Genomic DNA, 26,624 nt, shown 5'->3' with positions numbered 1-26,624 from the left:
TGACTTTGATTGTTTTATTTTCATGTCACCATACATGAACAAATGATTTTTATGTCTTATGAAAACATTTTACTCAGTATCAAAAATGTACACATTTTAATAACCATTGCTATGATCTGAAGGGTTTTTTACATTTAATTTCAAAAATAAGTGTCATTTCATTGCTGTATGTGTTACAGCATAAGCTTAAATCATCCTATACATAAGAAAAGTTTGTGTAGGTATACAGATAATTTTCATGTTGTCACATACCTTCATGGTCGAGATACAGGTGGGGGATTTGCATTTCTCTTTTTTGTGAAAGGCTAAAGTAGGTACTGACGTGAGCACAAAGCAACATTTCTTAAAAACAAAACCAGTCTGAATGGCACAAGAATTAGCATTTTTATAAATTAACAACCAGAGTTCTGGATTATGGAAACATGGGAGTCCAGTACTTTCCTTAGGGCTTTGCTCTCTGGAAGAATACCTGTTAAAGGTTTATTAAAAAAACAAACAAACAATGTTTTAAGACAAATGAAATATAAAACATGGAATTGTTGACATATAAGATAATTAGCTTGACGGAGCTCATTTTCTTGTTTAACATACTGGTTAACACACTAGGTTCAAGGATGTGACTTGTGCAATTACATTCACACCCTCAAAAATGAAGCGTCCTGACATTCTCTACAATCATAGCATCACTTTTTAACTATTCAACTATCAAACATAAGTCACAAGAATATCAAGCTATTGAAGAAATTGCAAGGTGCTGAGGATAAGTGACAGTCCTACAGTTGTAGGTTTGTTGCTGTTGTTGTTTGCTCCTTTCCAGGTAACCGCATTTACTATGTAAAGATTCCCTACAGCTAAAAAACTATTAAATAATTCAATATTTCATTTTTATTTCAGGTCACTACCATGATTGAGTTGTATGATAAAGTCCAAATAGAATTAAAAGCTATTTAAATAAAATAATAAAAAAAATCTTTACCTTTAAGTAGTTTTTAAAAACTTTAGCATCAGGCTGCTGAAGTGCTTGACAGAATTCCTGTAAGACAGAATAAAATACTAAGTAACTAAATGAAGCATCAAGGCAAACTGAGATACAAGGTATTTATGTGCTCCTAATGTATGTAAAGCCATTGATATTAGTTTGTATTTTCCCTAATGTGCAACCAAAGAAAAGCATGTTCTAGATAAAAAAATTGTAATAGGCTATGACAGACCAAGTGCATTCTGGGGTGAAAAAACTGTATTTTCAAATACAGGATATCACATTCACTTTTAGCTGAGTAACAGAAACACAACTATCTAAGAGGACTGCAACCAAGGGGATTCTAAGTTTTTTTTTAACTTTCCCAGTAACTTTTGGTGGCTTTGAAATGAGTACTTCAGACAAACGTTTACACTTAAAAATTATGCACACACTAAGTGACTCTAGATTACAGCTGAATATATTTGTCACTTGAAAAAGTTAGATCAGAAAACACTGGGGTGCTGGCAAGAGATAATACTTGGATCCTTACATATATTTAACACCACTTAGAAGTTCTACAGTTTAAGTCTTACTATGAGTATAATTGTCTCCTAATGCAGCAGACCTGGTAACTATAGTATCCAAATTAATTGCAATTAACTTGTCAGTGTTCATCTAACAATTTCTTTACAGCAATGCTTACCATTACAGCTAGCAATGCTTAATGTTGAGACAGCGGTCAGGTGTGAAGTTTCACTTTTTGAGAACCCTTACACTACTCCAAAATAAACATGCAACCCACACACACACTTATTGTACATAATTTTTGACAGTAGAACCAGTGCTGTGGCTTAAATTTCTGTAGTGTGGAATACAGCCTTTATCCACACTTCCTATACAGTCAACATTGTTCATGCTACTTTTGAGCTATTACTTTAAGTATTCTGATACTTTTACCTCAAGTCAAAATTTGAGCTGAAGTAGGAAGACAGTCACATGCACTGAACTTTTTTTTTTTTTTGCAAGGTACTCTTCCAGTAACTTTACTCCTTATGCTAAATAAATCCTATTCTGATATGCAATATCACAGTAAGTTTTACTGAGGGATAGTAGGAGGTTAACTTTGTCAGTATTAACTTAGTTCCCATTTAACATTTACGATCAGTAAGTTTTCCAAATGTCCTTTTAAGAACTCCTACCTGAATTATCTCAGGAGCTACTTGCAAAGAAGGCAAATACTCTTGCTGAAGGTACTGAATGCACTCAGGACCCTAAAGAAAGCAGTACATAATTTGTTCAAGTATGTTTTTATACAAATGACAAGTCATAGCTCTCTACTGTATGGTACAAGAGAGTTTGAAGACAGGTGGTCTACATGACTTTTACAGAGAAGTTATGCATATCAAATGCTCATGTTATTATCAGCTGATAGCAAACAGAAAGATTTCTTAACCTTGGCATTAAGGACTCTACAGCAATTTGGTATCATAGAAGAAGAATGCACTGAAAATTGCACTGAAATAAGAATTACAATACAGCCAGTCAGATCGTGACACGTTAACTGTAAAAGTCAGTTAAGTAAGAAGACGGCCCTTATTTCACTATCTGACATATGAAAGACACACCCCACCCCTGCCCTGCCCCAAACCTGGCAACTAGCATCTGCCAACTGCTTTACCATACTACTCCCACCGTGAAATTTAGTATCCAAGTACCCCTGGATGTAGTGTTTCTCTTCTTGTAACACAGACCATAAATTTACAGTGGACTAAACTAATAAAATGGAACTTCTAATCCTTTGAGAGATATCTGCATTGATTAGATACCTCTCATCAGAAGAGGGACTACTGTACACTGGCAGTATATATAAACATAACCCAAAACATCTACCACAGGAAAGTGAATTGACTTCATTAGTTCACACAGAAGTTACCTTAGAACTAGAATATGGTATACAGTTCATATGAGGGGAAAAGATGTCACATCACTTTCCTGTATTTGTAGTATTAAGAGAAAGAGTACTTTTAACAGGAAGTTATTTACTAAAGCTGGATTTCCTATGTATTTATCTTTTCACTGCTTTTGGGGAGAAAGGAACAAACTCAGAAGCTCTTCTCAATTAAAAAACAAGCCTCTTCTCTGCCAGTTTATAACTTCTCACAATTTTTGTATAGTTGTGGCTTTTACTTGCATTTGAGAAAAGCATTAACCAGCAAGTTAAAGGGCGTATCTGCAAACAGTAACACAAAAACATAGAAACTGTTTCATTTTCCATTAAAAATGGAAATATGCTACAGTGTTTTAGTCATTAAACAATGCATAAATCACTTTTTTCCATCAATGTTTTTCAATGTGGTCTCCTATACATCAAAAGATACCTTTTTCACAGAAGTACTTTATAGTACATCTCTAATTGCTCTTTTATGTCAGTTTAAGTACTACACTGAAAAGTGAAAGAATGCCAGTTCTTCAATTAAACACAGTAACAATCAAGTGAGCAGTTTTGTCCTTAATGAAGAGTCAATATTTTGCAGTAATTATCAAGTGGTAGAACTACTGGATCCTGTGTCCTTGCACAGCATTACGGTCATCCTATTATTTTATCAAAGAGTAGAGTAGTAATTCACTCTAGTAAGTATCTAATTTTTAGAAATTGATAAAGCACTAGAAAGAAACCTACAAGTTATTCCCTGCATAGTATGAAACTTACCCTTTTGAGATGAATTGTTTTTAACGTCACTGCACATTCTGATAAAGCCTGCAATGTAATACATAACATTAGACTGTTCAATTAGTCTACTGGTTAAATATTTAAAACCAAAGAACCTAACAAGGCTGAAAACAAGGGCTAGTTCGTGCCATTATTCCCTCATCTTCCTCTCACACAATGTTAACTGAACACCTCAACCTCCCAATTTTTGTTCCACTCTAAACAGAAAAAATTGTCATAGCTGAACCCAAAATGAACTAAAGGACAGCCACCAATGTGTGTTCACTTTCACTGAACACGAGTTAATAAGTAACATAGGTCAATGCTAAATACTCAGATCTGTGACTCGCTAACTTGGTTTTGAGCATAGGTGAACTACAGAAGACAGCACCACAATATTCAATAATTAAATCATCCAGGTACCTCAATAAAAAACAAAGTATTTCATTTGTGAGATGATTATGATCTTTGATACTACATGGCCACTGTAGGTTTATTAGCTTGAATGTGCCCCACAAGAATGAAAGCAAAAAACCCAAGTCTGTAATACACACCAGTACTGTCTGGGCATCCGCCAAGTCAAATGTTTGCTTCAAAGGTGCTACAAAACATGCAGGAACAATGTGCTTGTAGACAAAGTCTGCAAAACCTACTGGTCCATCTTTACCTCCTGAGAAGAAAAACAACGTTCCATATTCTATTATTGCTTCATGGTTAGTAGCAGCTGCAAAGAAATTACGAATAGACAGCCTTACCCCAAAGCTCCACCAACTTCGAAAGAATAATAAAACAAGTCTTCTGTGCAATGGGATCTGGGTAATCCACTGCTCCTTGAATGACAGTGAACAACACACGCTCCACATTCTCTGCACCTTAAACACATTAAAATGAGCTTGTCATTTCAATTTGCAGCCTAAAATGTTTCTGTGCTCTTACAGTATTTCATATAAATACTGACCTGGAAGACATGCTTCAACTTCAAAATAACTCTTTTTTGCACAAATCTCAAATATTTTTGGGAAGTTTCCCCTACGATGCAAGACAACTCTTATTTAGGTTATAATCATTATTATTATTTTTTTAAAGTTTGTTTGTATTAAAGGCCAGAAGAGCAATTAAAATCTCCAAAGGTGAAGCAGGGTACTTGGACCTGCTTACAAATTTTTCTCCTCTCTACACAAAACTGGTAGAGTTAATCAAAACTCAGCAGCACTTACCTTCCAATATATGGAAAGATACTTTCACCACAAAATTTCTGTGCTGCGTCAATGTTTATTTCCATTTGGTTCTTTAAAAAATTTCTTGGCCCATCACAACTGCCAAATGCCTGTCTTTCAAGAAAGCTCTCACTACTGCTTAATGCCACTCTTTCCCACAGGTACCACCCATCATTTTAGGATGGGGGGAAGGAATTTTGAGCTCCACCTACCAGCTGAGTCCCTTCAAAGCTTTTCAAAGCCCCTAGCCATTCTGATGAAATACAAACCAAGAGAATTACTTAAAGAATCAAGAAACTGGACATTTGACTTTAAATTCCTGCTTTTAAAAGCACTAATTTGCATTTCGCCACTAAGGGCAAGGAAAATCTGGTAACTACACAGATAATAAGTCACATGATGCCTTTTACTATCCCCTGATCTTGATATCTATAGTAGTAAACAAATGACAGGAGTTACTCATGTGTCCTTCAGAAAATGAACACCACAACAAATACTGGCAGCTGTGAGTGGCCTCACCCAACAGTTTGAACACTGCTATACATTATTATATACTGTATGATCTCTGATTCACCAAATACCATGATGCACAGGGATGGATACACTGTTCTTGTCCTCGTAGACACAGTGATCACATATAAACTGAAAAGATCAATGGGAAGAACATGCCTATTACGGCAGGATTCACAAACCTGAATTCTTGCACAACAGGTAATTGGAATACTGTATTTACATTAGTCCATTCTACCTTAACATCATTAATAGTACTTGACAGGAACTAGGCTAATGATTTTAGACAAAACTTAAGAGAGGAATAACCATAGTACTATCCTTTAAGAAACTGAACTACTTACCTTGATTAGCTATGACTTCACTCATTCCACTGCCAGTTACTGTCTGCAGAAAAGCAAAGTAACTTCTCCGTAGCATTTGTTTTTCTAAAGCAGCAGACTGGTCATTTTCTTCTGCTGGAAGGAGCAACACCTCAAAAATAGCATGAAGCAGTGGCATAAACATCTGTTGCAGAAAAGGTGAAACCTGTGTCTGTGGAAATTGGAAGAGGGCATCAACGCCAACAGTTATAGCAACTGAACATTTCAGAATTAAATCTTAAAGGTTCGTTACAATTCTCAGCTTGATTCACCTTTAAAGTTAGTATTTTCATGTACCAACTACTTATAACAAAATTAATCACGTCAGTCACCATGAACATTACTGCATCTTGACTTACTCGCCACCGATCTTTTGCACAAAAATACCTAGGCCTATATAGTCTCATTCTGAGTAGGAACAAAAGCTTTTTTTCCAGGCTTTCTCATCCTTCTGTTCAGACAGACACTAATTCAAATCCCCTGAAATACCAAGGGGGACTGTTGTAAGGTCATTATAGTTACAACAGAAAATGCATCTCTAACATTAAAGCTGGCAGCAGGCCACCTTTTGTAGCACTTGTCTTTAAAGACTGCTTAAAGAAGAAAGTTTTCCTGAGCTGAAATACTACTAGCATTACAGGATAAACTTGTCATTTACGTCCTACTTGCAGTGAGAAGTATAAGGGCACTAAATTAACTGAACAATTCCCAATTGAAAATCTGAAGGTCTGTGCTATTCAGCCACAACAGAGTTCCATAAAGAGGCAACTCAGATGTTAAGTTTCTTAATGCTTAATAAAGGTTTTATCTTTAATCATTTTACTGTACGTTGAAAATATTCAAGGTGAGACTACTGAAGCTAGGATCTTTAACATATTGTGGCAAGAATGGTACAGTATCAAAGTTAATTACACCTCAATAAGGTATTTGTCCAGTCTTGCTCCTGTGACTTTTTTTTTTTTACCTGCCTTACCTCACAGACTATTTTTAGTTATCTGTTATCTTGAATTGCTCTTAACATAACTTGCTAAAAGGACTAAAATAGTAAGTCTTCCCCCATAATTTCTGAAATACTTGATTTTTTACAATTCTTTCTCTCTGCCCGGCAGATGGGATACTCCAGAGGTCCACATACTAGATTCACCCAGGTATATTTATAGCTGTTCTACTGCTCACAAAATGCACTACTTCTAGTAATTTCAATATTCCATTCTGCTGACAGACTTATTTAAGCCTATTTAAAAGGGCTTCTTAACCTTCTCATACAGCAATGAATTTCCCATCACATTCACAACAGTGCAATATTCTTGTGGCAGCTCCACAGAACAAACCATGCGCAACAGGTTAGTAACTTCATCTATTTAGTTGACTTTGTAGAGCTTTTTGGTTTCACACAGTTCGAATGCAAAGGCTATACTTCAGGAACCTTTGCTAAATAATCAGTTGACAGTTCTACTCTCAATTAATACTATATCATGTCTCTATTTCAAAACCTCCATATTTGTCCATCTATTTTAAATAACAACGCATTAAGCCTGCATACTTTTTTATGCAACACCACTGCATTGACATCTTTTAAGTCAATATTTCTCCCAATACACAGATCTGATATTCCTGTACCTCTACCTCCTGGAAATCTCAGTGTAAGAAATGAGAAAATTCACTTCAAAGCTTGCATAGTTTGTAATACTAGTTTAACACTTCAGTGGGAGGCAGGAAGTTACTTGTGTCAATAAGAAAAAAATCTTTGCGTTACAAGTAACATTCAAAAATATTAAACCCCAAAATTTAGAAACACCATAAAATTCTGAGACTAACGAAAGAAAACCACTCATTTAATAACTGCAAGTCCAGCAATGTACAACTGTGGCTGAAGACAATGTCTCCCCGTAGCAGCCTTAGAAATGTACTTACTTATTAATTGTGAGATAAGGTTTTAACACAGGTATTTTTCTGGAACCAGAAGAGATATCAGCAACACTTTGACCCCCAAAAGCTTATGCAATATCATACCTTAAACTTAGCTGTTATTTGGTTTATAAGAGGAATGAATTCTTGAAGATCTTTTGCTTCACAATCTTTAAGCATGTGTTCAGAGGCAGAAGGAATGAATGGAAGAACTTCTTCCTCTAGGCAAATAATCATGCGGTGAAGGAAAGTGCGGACACCACTTCTCAGAACTTCCTTTTGTAATGGACAACTGAGAGCTGGCAAAAATGTTTGTAAGCAGTCCAGATAAACCTCTGAGCAGCCACATTGTTTTACAGTTTGTTTATTGCTGAAAGCCTTGCTGGTTCGGCTGTAAAAGCAACGCACCGAGTATTATATAAGCTCATGTTCCAATATAGTGAAGAAGCAATAACACCAAGAGTAACATATGGTTTAAAATCCATGCACTAAACTACAATATTACATTTCATAAAATGAGAACCAAACACTAGAAGAAATGAACAGAATTATTTGATATGAGGTAGCTACGCTCTGGCAGTTTTGGGAGAATAAAATTCTGATAGTTTACAAACAACATAGGATTAAAATAGCTCCACACAATTCTTTGAGGAAGGGAATAACATGCTGGTTTACTATAAACTTGCTCAATATTCCCCTGTATCTACAGCCATAGCAGCCTTTTTTAAAGGGGATTTAAATAATCTTCTGGGCTATTATAAATTCTCAACCACTGATGATTTTCTAGGTCAAAGCAGCACAGGTAGAAACTCAGCCCCTCCTCCCAATCAATCCTTTATATTTCCCTTTCACTCAAACCAGAAACACACAGAGAGTCACTGTGCTGTACCTACCTAGCAAACCCAACAGCATGATTGAGGCAGTCAGCCAGTGCCATCTGCCTGTCCTCATCTTGTGCCATCATCAGTTTTTCTAACAATACTTTGAACTTCTCCATCAGTGGAGTCAACAAATTCCTCATTAGAACCTGTTTTCTTTCTGCAGAGTATTCGCTGTTAACTATTAATACTCCAGCTGTTTCATAAATGAAAAGTTGATCATCACTGCTTAACAGAGCCTGGTAACCATTTTCCTAAAATGGAAGATAACAGGCATAATTCACTAAATGTCCTTCATCAAAAGTTGTCTTCCCAAAGTTTAAAAGATACTACACACTGTCTTTAATCATGCCTAAGTAATCTCTATAGTAAGTTTACAATTGTTTTATTCTCTTCCTACTGAAGCAGAGGCATCAAGTATAGGCAAAAATACAGTTGAAGAAACAACACACACCCATCTCTATACTATACTCCCAAACCCCCACATAAGATTATTAAAATTAGGTATAAATGTAAGCATGGCAGTGATCTCACACCAAAGCAGAACAATTATTTATGCTTAAATGTTTGCGTGCTAAGCTTATAATTTAACAAGTATTCAGGCACACCAACGAGCAAGTGTAAACCTTATTTATTGGGAAAGTCTGCTGTAAATACTCACAGGAGGAGACAGTTCCAGCAGGTCTTGTATTCTATTCAGAACATCTTCAATAAAGGGATTCATTTGCTTACTGAGGTAAAACACAAGTACATAACTACTTAGAAGTACGTGCATTTTTACAGGTTTTCTGACATATTTTTAAGCTGTAAAGCTAGACTCCTAAACTACCCTTGCAGTATAGAACACCCCTTTAAATATCAAAGCACTTTTGTAGAAAAATCTGGCCGATAGAGATAGTACCTGTGGTAAGCCAAACAAATCCATGGCAGAGTGGGAAAAAACCATTTCTTTCTTTCCCCGCCCCCTTTTTTTTTTTTAATATACATAAATAGCCCCACTCCAGATAATGAAAATATTTCACTTAACAGGTGAAAAATAGGTTCCTTCTGAAATCTGAATCATCTCCTGCCTCTACATTAAACGCATGCCTGAGAAATAAGACCAACATGACAGGACTATTTGAAGGGCTCTAATACGCTGAGAAAATGTCATCAGTATAAATTCTGTAAATATTTGTAATTTGGTCAGGGACAGGGAAGAGTTACTCTTGGGAGTCTTCAGATTCACTCACTCTTAACTGTTCACTGAAGAAAAGCAGAACAGTCACTTACACTGTTAAATCAGTTTTAACATCTAAAGCTAAGCATATGTATTCCAGTTCTTCGTTCTGTGAGTTTTTCCACTGCCACCTTAGTATCACACAATAGGACAACTCTGCTAGAGCACTGTTTTGATATCTTAATTTTACTGCAGTACATTTGAAGCCCAGCCTGTTTCAATGACAACTGTGATGTACAGAAGGACTATGTATAGTAAATTTAGTGCCATTTGGTTACATCTGTAACAGCTTTACTCACTTAAGAGACTTGACAAATCTGGAAAAGAGGTAAGCTGTTCGACTTCGTACTTTGGGACTTGTATGGCGAAGACCACGGTGATCTAAAAATGCCATCTGCAATCGAGAAAATATCTGTCTTAGAATCCCTAAACAAGGCAGGAGGAAAATCTAATCATTCAACAATTTAAGAAGCTCAGCTTCTTTAGTGACCCTCAGAAACTAAGAAAACTTCCTAAGTCTAAAGAACTTATCTAGTCAAAAATGTAAATGAGATGAAACTTACTAGAACAGTTGGAATGTGCTGAGGTTCAACAGCAAAGAATTTTTCATATCTAACCACTGTTTCAAAGAATTCCAGGGTCACTGATGTATGTTGATAGGCACTGACACCAGAAGTCACCAGCTACAAATAAAAAGCATTAGCAAGTTAATGCTTTAGCCTTATAACACCAAGACTACAATGTGACATGCTGGTAATTAAGATAAACCATTTGAACTAGAGTGTTCCAGTCTTTATTAGCATTTTTAAATACCTTCCACACCACACATGCTTACCGTTCTCATCATGTCTTGTAAAGCCGTAGCTTTTGTAACATCACCAGAGAAGTGAGCACCATGAGATACAGGAAGAGCCTCAGCTAACATATACAGCAGCCTTATGGCTACTTCTACTTCCATAAATCGCGTAGTCTGCCAATTCCTAGAGAAGGAATATGAAGATCATGTTAGACTGTAGTAGCTTATGAAATAATCACAGTTACACCACAGAAGTATTTTCTTTTGAGCCTTCTTCAGATGCACAGTATAAAAAGAGCAGATTTAAACTAAGAAAAACACTGTAAGACTAGGCAATATTTCAGGATGCTTCTCAAAGACTTTATCCACAAACACATCACCTATTCACCACAGCACTACCAATTTTCTTTTACCAGTTTCAACCTGAAAGATACAGATTTCTTGAAGTGCTTGCTTAGGTACAAAACCACCCACAATGGCCCATGGACAAGCCATTCAGCTTCACTTAAAATGAGGGCTCACTAAAGAGCAAGGTACAAGGAAGCCACCAACAATACTGGAGTCCTATGTGAATACACACAACTGGCCTTTAGTCAGGCAACTAGTAATAATGTTTCTTTATTTACATGCATAGTTACCACGATGGGTTCTGCTCTTTTTGCAAAAAACCACTTCACTTTGTTTCTTTTCCTTATCCACCCTTGGTTTTCTAATAGCATTAATACACAAAAATATTTGCCATCTCTCAAACATTTCCTTGAGGTGTAAAGTGAACACTTGCCCAAATGGCTGTTGCTTTGTACATAAATGACTAGGATCAAGTAACAACTCTAGGGAAAAAGAAATTATCCACCCTTTAATGTTACAAAAAGAAAGCTTTTTCTTTCTAAACAGCTCAAGGAAAATTATACAAAGTTATATTTATCATGAAGTTGTAACAAGCTCAATTCTATCAATTGGCTTCCCTTGCTACACCACACATTACTTACAAACTCCGAGAGTTACAAAAGGTAAAAAAGCTAAGGGCATAGCGTACACACATTTAAAAACCCAACTTACTGAAGCGTAGTGTTAAAAACTCTGCGGACAGATGCCAACAGTAACTCTGGTGAGACCTGAGCAAGTCTGTCCAGTAAGAGTTTCAACTGTTTTCTGTACTCCACAAACATTGCTTCATCTTCCCCCTACAAAACATTCACATGTCAGTGAAGTCTGTATTTTTGTGTTTAAACAATTACACCTAAAACAAAAACGTACCTACGAGAACAGTATACCACACTCAGAATTCAATAATGCTTACCCTATGCTCTTGCAACATAACAGCAGGCTTCTTTTTTGGCTGGTTGTAATATGTTGAAATCCACTGCATTCAGTCCAGAAACATTAAAAAGGCTTTCCAAACTGAAAACTAGCCAAAAGTACACGAAAAAAAATAATGCTCTTGGCAAAGCCTTATTGACCCAGTTCTTGAAAATTGAGTCACTCCTCAAAGGTGTTCTTTCTCAGTATCTAATTTAGTTTTAAAATTAAACTGACAGAAACATTTATGATGGACTGCATACAGTTTAAGCTAACCTTTTTAAGACTATAGAGCTCTCTGAACAGCCTGGAGCAAAAGTGAAGTCTAACATAGACAATCTTTGTTGCTGGCTGACAAGAGACGTAAGCATGGGAGGAAAGTGAAATCAATGCCTTTAGCTTATTTTTGCAGAGGTCTGACCATCTGAAGTAGGTCAAACAACATCCCAAAGAGTTTCATTACAAAATGTTTCCCAAGTCTTTTTGCAAGACAGAAGTGATGTGCAGAAACATGCAAACTTACACTGAACAAGCCAGCTCAACAGCTATGTTTAGCTAACAGCACAGCCATATTCGCTGAGGAATAGTTCTGCACAAATGCAGCCAGAAACACCCTGTTAATTGAACTGGCTTGGATAGCCCTTGACTATGTTATTTTTTCAAATGCAGACATGCCTAAAAGTTGAAAAAGCTTTCCACATAGGGAAAAAAAATAATCAGGCCACATATCTTTGCTTCCTACCTTCAAATCCTTAAGTCTATGAAAAATACGGATTTTAAAAGCGTGAGCAGGTTTTACTACATGCAATTTAAATTGCATTTGCCCATTTACTCATATAACACAATACCTCATTTTCAAAATTATATTCTTCATCATATGTCAACTTCTTCATAACAGCCAACATGATTGCCTAAGATAAAAACAGAACTGTAAGCACAGAAGCAGACAAGTGATAAGAAGCAATGGTTAAAATCCTACAGTAAAGGAAACATTAAATCAAGTGTTAAATGCTTACAAATATTTTAAATCCCATTTGAATTATTATTTTCAGAGGTTTAGAAGAATTAACAGTCCAAATTAAAACAGATTGATTATATCTAAACAATACACAGATGCCATTCCAGATACACAGCATAGATAACTTGGAGCTCTCAGTCTCTGACAGTATTACCTGGCTTTGTTTTCTGCTTGTAATCTATGCCATTTGTTTCACATGGAAATAAAACAATTAAGATGACTGAACTAGGTAGAGGAAGCTAAACAGGCTGTCCAAGATCTTATTTGAAAGGCGCAGGTCAGCTTAGCTGTAATATTAACTTCTCTATTAACTGAACATCCTTTAAAGGTTGGGGTTTTTTTTGGGACAGGTTAACAAGCTGAATTCGTTCACCAAAGAATCCAACAGTAAGAGCTAGGAGCAGCAAACGAGTGAGAAAAGCAAAACCTTCCCTTTTCAGCAGCAGCAAGTTGTTAGATCGGTTAAAGCACTGACGTGCAATTTCACCTTAGTAGGGACTGTTGGTAAGTCCTAAAAGAGCAATAAAGACTTGACCTCATCTCTACTGAAGTCTCAAACTCTAAAGGTATCACTTTGATCTTACTAAGCATTTACTAGTTCAGGTTTTTAGAATTCCAATTTAACGTTTAAAATACATGGAGTACTCAATTCCATTCACACTTTCCAAGATGGACAGAAACTGGACTGACACACACAGTTAGCTAAAACAAGTGAAAATTAAAATAGATTTTTAAATGGCTGAAAGAAGAAAGAATGGTATGATCACTTCTCAGTTTAACACAAATCCTCAAGAGCTGCTCAGTAAAATTAAGAAATAATTCTAACAAAGTTCTTCAGTATGAACGCAAATTTAACAAAACAGACTTCCAGAGAGTAACATATTCAAATTTTAAGTGCCTTAAGTGCACTGCAGTAGTAATTTTGCTTGATCCAGTTATAAGAACAAACGAGACATAGTAACAAAAATAAAAACACTCAAGTGATGTTATCAAACTTCTCTTATTGTGTTACCTCATCCAGTTTAAACAGACGTTAGACAAAACCAGGTCAAGATAATCTAGACCCCGATTATCTATATTCAACTCTTCATGTTAGAACAGGTACAGAATTTAGTTTTCTTTGTAAAGGAAAAGTAATCACAGCTATCGGCTGTATGAACTTACAAAATACTTGCACTGATCTAACCAGTTCAGCATCTAAATTAATTCATCCATATTGGTGCAGAAGGGTCATAGGAGAAAAAATTGTAAAAGGACTGTGCTAAAAACCCCAAACAAGTTTACTGCCTCCAGAAGTAGACATAAGCCTTATTTAACTTAATGCTTTATATATAAACTTAAGCTTATGTATAAACTTAAATGTACAGTTTAATGTAACACTTAACATATAGCTGCTCACTCTAAGTACAACTGTTATATTTGGATTGCAGCTTCTTTCATAACTTTAACTTATGATACTATCAAGGGTCAAATTTTATGACAACCCTTCCCACACTACTTCCAATCCTTTGGAATTAGGGCAGGTTTTAATAAAAATACAAAGCTTCAGGGAAAAAAATATCCACCTCTTCTACCTTGATTTAAGAATCCCCTATCAACAGTACAGACTGTGCAGGAGCTTACCAACATGTGCTTAAGGGTTGCTTGGGAAGACCAGCTCTAAAATAGCTTTCATCTTCATACACAATTCAATATAGGTTTACTATTTGAAGAAACAGCCGTAGTTATTCAGCAGACGATTGAACATACTGTCCTTACTTTCAAGTCTTCCCTTTTAATTATTGTCACATTGCACATTTTAAAGCACAGAAACAAAACATGATTTATTTTAGCAAAATGAAAGATTCTGACCCAAAGTGTTACTGAAAGAAAGGATCTTTAGTACAAAGTACTTACCTCTACATTAGCTTTTTGTTGGTCTGAAAGTGCAGAAAGCTGCAAAATAAGTTTCAAGTGTTATTTTTTGTACAGTAACTCCTTTACTGCTGTCTAATAGGAAAAGACAGGTTTGCTTTAACAGCCATATGATCTGCAAACCTTCTTCCCACTTAACACAACATTTAACACAATTTCTTCAGATTTCTAACACCACCACAGAAATAACATGACCACAGCCATTAAATATTCTCAAGGCTAGTCAAAAAACTACTTCACAAGTCAGCTTGCACATAGTATGAGATTCATATATTCCCACAGAAATCAAACTAAATCATATGTCAAAAAGCAATGTTAAATGAAAGGCAGATGTATTTACTTGTTTCAAGATGTGAAGGTAGTCATAACAAAAGCCAATGATATTAGATGAGATGTCATCATCTTCATGAATTAGCAGTTGCAACATTAGGGCCACTTTTGCTTCAATAGCTTGCAGAGTGTCTTGAGCACTCTTCATGTCACCATTTTTTATCAGTTTAGTCCAACTAGCTATTAACGCTTGCCCCATTCCATTGACCAGCTTAGAAAATCTGGCCAGAAAATCCACATCATCTTCCTGCAAGACAAGATGTCCAATTAAAAATACTAGCAGATCTTATGTTTAAATGGGATGAGCTTACAGACTGTTCTACTCGTGTCTAGCATGTAGAAATAGTAAAACCAACATTTGCCTGCTAGATGGAAAGTTTAATTGCCCGGTTCTTTTTCCCCAGGGAATGGAGAGAAAGAAATTAAAGCAATGCCAGATTTGGCTGTTCTCCATAATACAACAGTAACTTGCTTCGTCTCTGCAGATCCGTTTCTCTTTTTACTTTACATCAAGAAGCAGGTTCAAAATAAACACAGCAGCACATTCATACCCATAAATCTTAGGCTGTGTAAGAGGAAAATCTTTTTATGGGAAAACTGTAAAGAATTAACAGCTGTAGCTCACCAGAATACTGATAACAAGTAACTTTCAGTACTACCTTTAAGAGTGAGTTAATATTAAATATTTATGGCTTGCTTTTACAGAAATACGTTGATTAGAATTGAAAAGTACCCCTAGACCAGTCACCCAAACAGATGCTTTGCTCCCTGCCATAACTGTACAAAAGCAGAATACAAGTCTTCCTTAGAAAGACTGAGGTAAGATTGTTAGACATTTTCTGCATTTTAGTAGGAATACAAATTTGACAAAGGCTTCAAAATAAAGAGGTAATTGTCTTGCCATCTAAGGACTACAACTTCATAAGGACTGGCTCCCCTTTCTGCATGGCGGGTAGCAAACAGCTGTCCTTTAAACACTGCAACTGCCAGGGAACGTGTACTTGATTAGCAGGTGTATTTTTCCAGCTTATAGCCAGGAATTTCAAGCCTCACGTCTGATGGTGCAGATACACAGAACAGCATACATGCACTCAAAAAAGCTCTTTCCCCTACCTAATAATGCACAGCTGATCTAATGCATCACCATAAAAAACTACCTTGACTACAATACCTATCACAGAATCATTCACTCAGAAGAGAAAATTCAAGGCAACAAAACACAGAAGCAACATTAACAGTAAGCACGACACTTCAGGAGAGGAAATAATACTTTGCTTCTAAAATGAAAAACCCATGCTAAGGACAAACAAAATGCAATGGGTTTTTAATTAATGGGTATTAATAACAAGCTTTTGAGTATGAGAAAACTGTAAGTAGTGTTTATCTTTGATGCAGAAGCACAACTAATTCTCCCTAATCTGTGGATGTCATTTTATAGTTTTCTGTTCACTTGTTTATTAAAGAACTGTTGGAAACCTATGACTCATTCCTATTCTAAAAATCAATATACAAACCTGATCAATACTGAAGAGGCCAGCAGACTGCAATACTTGACATAAAGATTCAACCAATTTTGTTTTATCAATTGGGTCCATTCCCTTATTTACAATTTCAAACAAACAATCACAGGCTTCTTCCCGGAGAACTTCCACAGACATGTGACCTAGCAGCATATTTATAAACCTTCAGAGGAAAAAAAAAATATTTTTATATGTACATAGTAGCATTGTATAGAAACTTTATATTATTTCTGTGCATATTTACAACAATTGCTTTTTCTAAGACAGTTTTAAAGTCTATTGTACTGACTAAACACAGCATTATGTACTTTTTAAGGAGAACCCAACAAACTGTCTAGTGTCTATTTCAGCCATTATATTGGCTTGGCTTACAAAGTCAATCACTCTACTAAAACCCCCAAAACTCCAAAGATTTATATATGAAGTCCTTTTTCAAAGATTCATTTTAATTCTGTTTCATAGAAATACAGTAAGCATGCTATCAATGTTATTTTTGCAAACACATTCCATCAAAAAAACCCCTTACCTTTCATTGGCTATGAGACTCAAATCTATCCAGGATACATAAGCTCCAACTACTTCAAGGCACTGGCATGTCAACTCTGAGTTATTATATTGATAGTTTTGTAAGATTTGGTACCATGATTCCACCAAACTTGGAATGCACTGTTCTCTCATAGTATCTTTTAATAAGGTGTTCCTACGAGCCTCCTATCAATACAGAAAAAGGATAAATCAGACTTGTCATAGATTAGCATCTTGTCAAATTAGTAGCACTTTTGTGTCCACTACCAGACACCACTTGTCCTAGCAAGATAAATAACTCAAATCAGAAACCCAAAGAGAGCACATTTTATTCTTGGAAGAAATAAAACCAAAGTATAGGTTTTGCTCTTTTTCTACCACAATGCCCAAACACTGAAGAAAGGCAGACAAAGGTGAAAAGCCCTCTAGATCGTTAAATAGATTTTTGATTTTAGAACTCCTTAAAAGAGGCACTAGAAGAAATTAACATTTAAAAATGAGTCAGTCAAACATTAAATTGGTTAACTCAATCCATCAGTCTTCTTTTTGCTAGCTCTTCAAGTAAAAAATACATTAACTAGAAAGTATGAAATCATAAAAACCATTAAACAACTTACAGCTTTTGGATCTAAACCACCTAAAGTCTCTAAGGCAGAGTTGCCATAGGAAAACACCAACATATCTGCAAGCCTTCTGCTCTAATTGAAGTAAGAGAACTTTTTAGAAAATTAAAAAAAATGTTAATGCAAAATAACAACTTGCCTCTGACGTATGAACAACATCCCGGTCTACCAGCTCAGCATCAACAGCCATCAGGATTCTGAGGTACATATCCACCCCTCGTGGATTAAGGTCAACTACTGATAGAATATCAAAAAAAAACTTGGGCCATTTTGTAAGATACTCAGTAACAAAAAGCAATGCAAAGACTTGCGCTGCTTTGTTGCGAATAAAAGTCTTCTCAGGCTGGGGATTCAGCATCTGGTAGAAACAAGATATTTTATTTGTATATTCTTACTAAATTAGAGAAGAACAATACATGCTTGCTGATATCTGTAGTAATAAACATACTAACTCTCTTCCTGACTGATATAAATAAAAAGCCTTACCTTTCCAAGGATTTAGAAGAAAATTTAGCTAAATCGTAGTGAAACAGGGAAAACATTGTCTCTGGGTGATACAGTCCTAAGTCTTTAATTCAGTACTAAGACATTAAGTGTACTGTTCAAAGACTAAAAGCTAATCTGTCAGTTTGGTGAAAGGAATAAACAAGAACTTCCAGACAACAAGTTACAGTCCTCTTGTAGCTAGCTTGTGCCTACGTTAGATGTTAGCTTTAAGAGTAGTAAAGGAAGTTTCTAAAACTAAGCTTGTTGGGGGAGTGGGGTAGAATCTGTCACTACCAATCTCCCTCTCTCTCCTTTGTTTCCTGTAAACTCCTCCTAAGGGGAACAGTTGCCACAAAGAGAAATTAAAAGCAATTTAATCCATTTCACAATGATCTGTTCTTTTTCAAGTTATATTACATTCCATTTCCTACTGTTAGGTTTTCTACAAACAAAGCAACTATGTTAATTTTGAATACAGAAGTGGAATGATAACTAGATAATGGCAGGTACAGGCAAAGACTTGTATATGCTCACTTGACAGTTCTGCTCATTACAAACTCTTGGGTCCAACTGTGATACTGGATGTTCAGCTACATAACTAATTCCACAAGAAAGAATACTATGGCAAAGCACTGGCTACTAACAGACAAGTAATGCAGTTAATTCATAAACATCTGCTATTCTAAGTAGACAGGAGCTAGGCCAGGAGGGTCTTAAAAACAGAATTACTGCTCCTTCTCCAGTCAAGAACATCAGGAATCTGGATTATATATATCTCTAAAGGGAAACATTTAATACTCCTTATTTCAGCTACAACGGATTAAACCACAATCATTATCTGATTTAAAAGAGTTTTATGTTTAGTAGTAAGTTCAAGCACAGAGTTCTTTACAATGTCTGATTTAATGAATCTCTAATGAAGACTGGCACATCAAAAGCTTTTAGCCATCAGATACTGTATATCTTCAGGAAGCCATCTTTAAACTCAAGTGACAGATTTAACACTTAGCCCACAGTCATCGCCTTACATTAGCCTACTATGTAAGATTGTTGCAAAGGGACATACTTACCTGTGCTTGCAGCCATGTTATAAGTGTTTCCCTAATTAGCTGCTGCTGGACTTCAGTAAGTTCAGAGTATCTGAAACAAAGCATAATGACATCAAAATACATGCCTCATGACAAGTGTGACACTCAGTGAGGCAAAACCTCTTTTAATATTACACACAATACTGCACATTAAGGTAAACAAAAGGTTCCTAGAAAAGCAATTTACACAGCTACTTGCATGTTAAAATTTTGATTTGAAGACTAAAAATAAGAAAAAACATTCTGCCCATATTAATGGATTACATTTTGAGGCATTAACACCTTCTATATTAGAGTAGAAGCTTGAAATCTTGCAGGAAGGCTGGTCTCAGGGACAGGACTTATGACCCTGATAAAAATACATGCTTGACCATAAGCCACGGGGAGAAGGAAGAGACATCTGTATATGCTCAGACTTGTTTACTACATGAAGACTGTCAATAGTGAGCACAAGGAAGTCCTTCACTGATCTGACCTAGAGTACATTTATTATCAGACACATGTCAAAACAAAAAAGCAAACAAGTCATTCTGCTTTATGTCATACATACAGTCTTGGCAAAATTTGACATTATACCCAGCCCACTTCAAGTACTACTCACACAACATGTTCCTTCCCAGAACTAGCTCAGCTTGCACTAGAACTAGCTATAGGTTTGGTACAGTCCTCAACAGGAATAACTGCTGAATGCAACTCCAGTGTTCCTGTCACAAGTACCCAGTAAGAAGAAAAAAGCAACCTCACTGAAAACGCTTGAGAAAATAAGCAGGAAAACAAGAGAAAACATACTGCAGGAAGCAGGTGACGAGAGTGGAACAAGGAGAGGAAGATGGACAATGAGGTAAAATCAGGTAAATAAAATCACAGAAAATTAAGCCTTTCATTTTTACTCTAATACATAATTGTGAAAATCAGTGGCAAAATACATCTCATTCCTATCTAAAGCCTGACCCACATATTCAGTGTATTGCAACCAGTCATGATGATATTCCAAGACAGTCACATATTATTTCAAAGTATTTTTTCCTAAATTTATGATTCAATGAAAACACCATTCAGTCAAAAGACTCTTAACATCTCTGTCACGGTTATTGAATGAATAGAGCTTTGTCTGAAGCCCAGAACCCTGTACTGAGCAAGGCTGCTGCTTGCAGGACTCTTTTCTGCAAAAAATCAATGAGAGTACAGAGTAAGGCTTGAATCTCCAGAAAGGAATGACTAAGTTTCAAGCAATCCTTGGTAATTGGGACTGTGTTGGGCCATACACAGGTGTTAGACTAGCCAAGTCAAACATGCTGCTCAAAACCCAGCTACTCTTCTCCCAGGAAAAGGTGAAGCAATACAAGAACGTCCTCTGGACCAGATTAAAACTACCTCATCAACCGAGATGACAGACACCATTTTAAGTTTCTTCACAAGCAGAATAAACAGGAAAAATTAAATGGATGTATAAGGCTGCTGTCAAAAAAGAATACTCACTTGAACTTTATTTGATGTTCAAGAACTTGAAAGCAAAAGAATTTGATGTGATCATCACTATAAAAGAAAAGAAATTGCTGTTAGTGGTGGCAATATGGTACAATTCTCTGGGAAGGAAAAAATGCCTTAAATATTACAGCCAGGTCATTCCTTTGGCAAATCAAGAATTACTGTGCACCAGAAAAATTGCTACTGCTATTACTTCAAAGCAAAAATGACAACTACTTGAGCAGTTCATTTGGTAAAAGAAACTGTTAAATTAATATCTATGTTTGATATTATAATCTTCTTTTCTATAGCCACCAATTTGTGATGCTTCGATTTCAGTACTGAACATACAAAATTGCAATGATTATTGTATCCTGTCTTTATAAAAATCTGTCAGGCTTCAATAATACATTCATGGTCTGTTAATACACTAAGTACAAGTTGTACATTACATCTTAAAGAGCAAAGCTAAAGACAAACTGAGGTATAGATTAGGAAGAAACATTCCCCATTATTACAAGTTTTAGACTAGATGAAAAAATAAGTAAAAAAAATCTAAAATTCCAAAATAGCTAATCTAAAAAAAAAATCTAAAATTTTACCCATGAGTTTATCTAATCTAAAAATTTGTAACAATCATAATGTATTTTGGTAAAGATTATAAAATGCTGTTTTCAAATCTTGTGTGGTTTTGTTACTGCATACTCTGTTGGAATCAGAAGTTTGATAAATCATTTACAAAAAAGCATTCACTATAAATCACTGTTGCTGTTCAGGAAATATACATCTCGTTTTTTTTCCAACTTGAATTATTCTGCAATACAGCAACAACCTAGCATCTGAGATCTAAATACACAACTTCGTGCAAAAATTATGGTGACTAGACACTCTTCCCATCTTGAAAAGTGGGATGGCCTACTCCACAGAATATGGGCAAGAAACCGCTTCTGAGATTACTACACATAAAGCTTGTAGTCTTATCATGGGAAATTTTCAGCTCTCTTCCCCAAAAGACAGCACTAGAACTCATTCTTTTTCCCTGGATTTCATAAAGCAGCAGTCTTTAGGCTACAAAATTAAGGACTTTTATTTATACATTATACAGAAGCCACTGTGATAGTAAAAATAGCATGAAGACCATATTAACTTTCAGCAATGTACAGTTTGCCTATTATGCTGCAGAGCTAAAACCAGACCCAAACATATTACTAATGAAAATAAACAATGATCTGCATTACCTGTATATACTCTGAGCTAATGCTTCTGCACAGACTTGCCAAGCATCCTGGGATATCTTCAGCTGCTCAAAGTAGGCTAATGCCTGCAAACATCCAAGTAAGTTTCATTTTAAAAAAGATGCAAACCACACAGCAAGACACCTCATTCACACCTAGACTCACATTTGAACAGCTCTCCCTCAAAAAACCAAACAGTATTTGGATACCTCCAAGTATTTATATGGCTCCCTAATTACCATAACACAAGAGAGTTTCTTCAAATGCTAATATTACAGGTACCCAATTTCCCCTTTACATTCAATACAAATATTTTTGTTACTTTAATATTAAAGTCACAGAAGCAGAAATATTGAAGTTAGAAGGGACCTCTGGAGACAGGGTCAACTAGAAGCTGCTCAGGGCCTTTACACATAGGTGGAAGGTCACATCCAAGTTAATATTCTTTCCACAAATTCTACAGAGAAAGTGATTTAGATTTTTCACTGAAAACAACTGCACCACAGCTGTATTCAACACCTCAAGCTCAAGAAATATTCAAACACTGAGCACCTGACAACTGTCAATTTAGGAATCTATTACAGAGTAGAAAAAAATTCTACCAAATTTTAGATAATCAAGATAATCAGAACTTCTAAAAAGCTTTTGACAACAGTTAACTAGATCTAATTGGATTAAGATTAAGTGTGGTCTGTTATACAAAAGAATAAAGTAACTTTTGAAACAGAGATTAGATTAACAACATTATTTCAATTCTGTGAATGCATGTATTTCAAGAGGGTTTTCTGGCTGCTGGGCTTTTTTTTTTTTTTGCATTATTTCATAATTGTCTCCGTTCACCAAAGTAATTATTTAGTAAGTTGAAACAAGTTCTTAAAACAAGAATTCACTTCCTGTAGATAGTACAGGTAATTTTCTAATACTGAACAGTTTTACTAGAAATTGTTTGATACTTCCTTTGGATATTACATCTTACATGATTAGTGAAAAGGTAAGTCACCTTTTATAAAAGCTATTTCCAGGTTAGGCAGACTGTATAGTTAGAAGGTCAATAATCTATAAGCTCAACTTTTACAGTGATATTCTATTAACAGAACACTTAAAGACTAGTTACATCTATCTTTTCAAAAAGGACAAACATCCAGAACCAATGTATTTAACAGGCTGCTTAGCAATATTAGCCACATCAAACTAAATTTTTAACTGTCTTATACATTCCAGATTTGTTTCATGAACACAAAAACTAAGGTATTATCATCCTCATTTCTAAAAGATTTTACTGGAGGTTATCTTGTAGACACTTGAATCAACTTGATAAATCAGTAAGCAGAAACACTTATTCATGAAATAGTTACATAAATTGTGATACCTTTTCATAGCAGCATCTCTCTTATGAAGTAACTGTTACCACGCACCACAATTACTTTTTTAACCTACTCTATGCTAATACAAGCTTCACTACAGTTACAAACACAGATTTCATTAAAAGACACTAAATATCATCTAAGAATTGAAAGGGCAATTGCAAGCAACTCACTGTTTTCAGTGGCTGCTTTCCATTCTCTGGAGGATGGAGAGTATGGAGCCTCTGAAAGAGGCTGAGCAATAAGTACAAAGAACTTAAAGAGTCAGAGCCCAGAAAAATAAATTCTATGCACGTTAAGTGTAATTTCACAGAACTGGTGACACAGGACCTTCAGCTTACAACACAATTTTGTTTTCTGCCATGAACCCTATACACTGGTTAACCAAAAAAATCTAGCCAAACCCACAACCCCTTGCCCAAGGAAATATGAGACTACTGCACTGAAATAGCACCCCCAATTGTTAAAGAGATAAGCAAGTTGATTACATACTCTTTGTCTGAAGTCTGCATCAGCATTTGGGTTTAGCCCTAAAAGGGCTTGTTCATCCATCTCTATTGCTATACTTTTTGTTTCCTACTCCTAACTCGTTTGCCCACTTCTAGAGAGGAAACTACAATCATCTGCAAATAGAGAAAGAGAAACTTTATTTGTTCGGCAGAACAACAAAAATTAAAAGCAGCACAGCAACAACCACAGAAATTTGCCCACAAATCTCAAACATATAGTACATACTCCACCAAAACATGAATAAGCACAGTTCTGATACAGATATCAGTATTCCGAGTCCTTTAATAAACTTTTAATAGTACCAAACTTCTTACTGAATAAAATAAATTTAAAGTGTCCACATATTTCAATTCTCTTGAAAAGAGCTAATATCATCTTAACAGATAAATGGCATGATGTTGTACTATTCAACTGAAAGGCTTGAACTAAAATTTCAAGCATGCAGAGAAGATTTCAGCAAGATATGACATAAGCATAAATCTCCTACTTAAATTATAGACTGCTGTATTTTTTCCCCACCACAACCTTCACAACTGCAAAAAAAAAGCTACTAATCTCTAATATTATTAAGATGCTTCATAAACCCATTTAATGAAGTATTTTCCCTAGGGGAGCAAAGCCATTAGGAGGTCTTTCCTCTAAAACAAGCACACACAAGAGAAATATCTTAGACATTAACGACAAAATACATCACACTGAGTTACTAAAAGTTTTCTGTGCCTGGTAATGGGTGCTAATTTACTAGCAGTGATTTTTATTTAGAAAATTCAGTGTAAAATTAAAAAGTAAACTAGGCAAATGTTCTAAAGATTATGTGCCTCTGCAGGCTATTCTGCAATGCTATGGTAAAACAGAAGAGAATTTTTTTAAAAAAATAATTGTCAAATACTAGGATGCCGTTAAACACCAAGAGGGGACAAAAATCCATCTATCCTTCCAAGCTCACACACAGACACCCAGCAACATAGTTAATTAGGCCTGAAATAAGGCCTTCTTACATAAGCATGTAGGAGGTAAAGGAAAGCAAGGCAGACAAGAGGAAGAGATGAAATACAAAGGAGCTGTGGTTTGAAGCTGCCTACATGCCTATAGGTAGCACTTCTGATTTCTTAGTATTGCATGTCTTATGCATGCTCTACTGTTCACCCTCCCCCACTAGAAGAAAGGTGGCACAGTGACAACTAACAGCAAGCATGCCTGAAAAAGGGAGCCCAAAACCTAACGTGGTAACAGACACACATTGCTACAAAGCTCATTACAGAATACACTGTAACAAAATGCACCACGAAAAGCCATTTAAAAAGTAAAATTGAATTCGTACCAAAAAACCCTGCAGGTTGTGGCCCAATAGAAACCAGAAAATCTGGAACAAAGTGATGACTCGTGGCAAAACAAGCTTCATACACTGCCTTATGACACAGAGCAATCCCCCTCAGGGTCAAAACCTTTAGGGATTAAAGTTGCTCTGCTGAGTCTTCTCCTTCTGCATCCCCAGCCCCCACCTTGTTTTCCCCATAATCGACATCTAAAAGCAGCCAGATTACAATAAAGACAAAATGCCGCCGTGGGGGAGGGGGGTTGGTTGGTTGGTTCGGTTTCGGGTTGTTGTGTTTTGTTTTGTTTTTTTTTTTAATCTTTTGATTAGGGTCTGGCCCAGAGTTATACAAGTAAAACCATTTAATATACAGAAGCATATTTTCAGCATATTTTCCTGCTGATGTCACTACATTATCTGCCCAAAAGGCAGTAAGCTGCTACACCTGGATGACAAGTTTTGCTATTAAAAATAACCTGGCTCAAACATGTATTCTCTTCACTTGTTTAATTAACAGCAATGCAAATCATGCTAACATGAGTATATTTAAAATTTCATTTTCTACCATACACCCTTTTCTAAGAGTTTCAGCTTGACTAGCCAACTCTAAAAGGCAATTAATGAGTTAGACTATTTGAATGAGCCTTTTGAGAAGCTAACAAAATAGCTTCTTGTGCTATATGTTTTTAGTTAAGCTGGTAACTTTTCCCCTACAGATCTATTTTACCAGCCAGTAACACTTCAAAAGCAAACCTGAACTGCAATTTTAATAGTACCCACAGTTTGCAAAACCCATTGCAAGGTACATTCAGCTATAACATCAAGTATATCAATAAAGCAAGTTTTATTTATAAAAAATAAGCAATAACTTTAATATTTAGTATGCAAGTGTGGAAAGCATTGTCTTATTTATGTAGAGATGCTTTTTTTGTTAAGCAGTACACTATGATGGGTGGCATCTATATGACTAATTAGGAAGGTGCAGTTCCTTAACAGCAAAGTCATACAGGTATACATATCTCTTATTAATATTGTTTTTTCCCTTTCACTTATCAAATACTTATAATGCATTTGATAGTATAAACTAGTTCCATACAGGAAAGCAGAAAAAAAAAAAAATGTAGCCACAGTTCAAGTGGGGAAGATTGCTCAGTTTAACACCACTAACATGGTCAAGGGTGTGTAACTTAGGTCCAGATATGCCCTAATAATGAAAGCATTCAAAGCACTTTAACTACAGATGCTAACCCGGGGAACAATTAGCAATTGAAGAGTACTTCACGACAGCACTCCTTTTAGGTATCTACAAGATTGTGACAGCACGCAGGGAGCCAGTGACATGCTTCATCTTAATTCCCTCAGGTTTTCT

General features: G+C 35.8%; 1 protein-coding gene across 1 annotated transcript; it reads right to left on the bottom strand.

The window, feature by feature from the left end:
* On the bottom strand, positions 1-26,624 carry XPOT (exportin for tRNA). Its single transcript, XM_005444068.4, has 25 exons — positions 26,504-26,624; positions 23,923-24,053; positions 22,070-22,152; positions 20,844-20,900; positions 19,347-19,416; positions 17,930-18,148; positions 17,169-17,353; positions 16,637-16,805; positions 15,133-15,369; positions 14,775-14,813; positions 12,709-12,771; positions 11,621-11,745; positions 10,601-10,745; positions 10,329-10,448; positions 10,065-10,159; positions 9,208-9,277; positions 8,562-8,800; positions 7,774-8,059; positions 5,743-5,932; positions 4,427-4,543; positions 4,226-4,341; positions 3,672-3,719; positions 2,161-2,232; positions 977-1,033; positions 1-469 (listed from the first exon to the last, which is right to left on the bottom strand). The coding sequence occupies exons 2-25, from the start codon at positions 23,980-23,982 to the stop codon at positions 443-445; spliced, it is 2,889 nt and encodes a 962-aa protein (XP_005444125.1). The 5' UTR covers positions 23,983-24,053; positions 26,504-26,624; the 3' UTR covers positions 1-442.

The sequence above is a fragment of the Falco cherrug genome, chromosome 5 (genome assembly GCF_023634085.1).
Source record: "Falco cherrug isolate bFalChe1 chromosome 5, bFalChe1.pri, whole genome shotgun sequence".
Classification (NCBI taxonomy): Eukaryota; Metazoa; Chordata; class Aves; order Falconiformes; family Falconidae; genus Falco; species Falco cherrug.
This window is presented reverse-complemented; position numbering and strand designations above follow the sequence as displayed.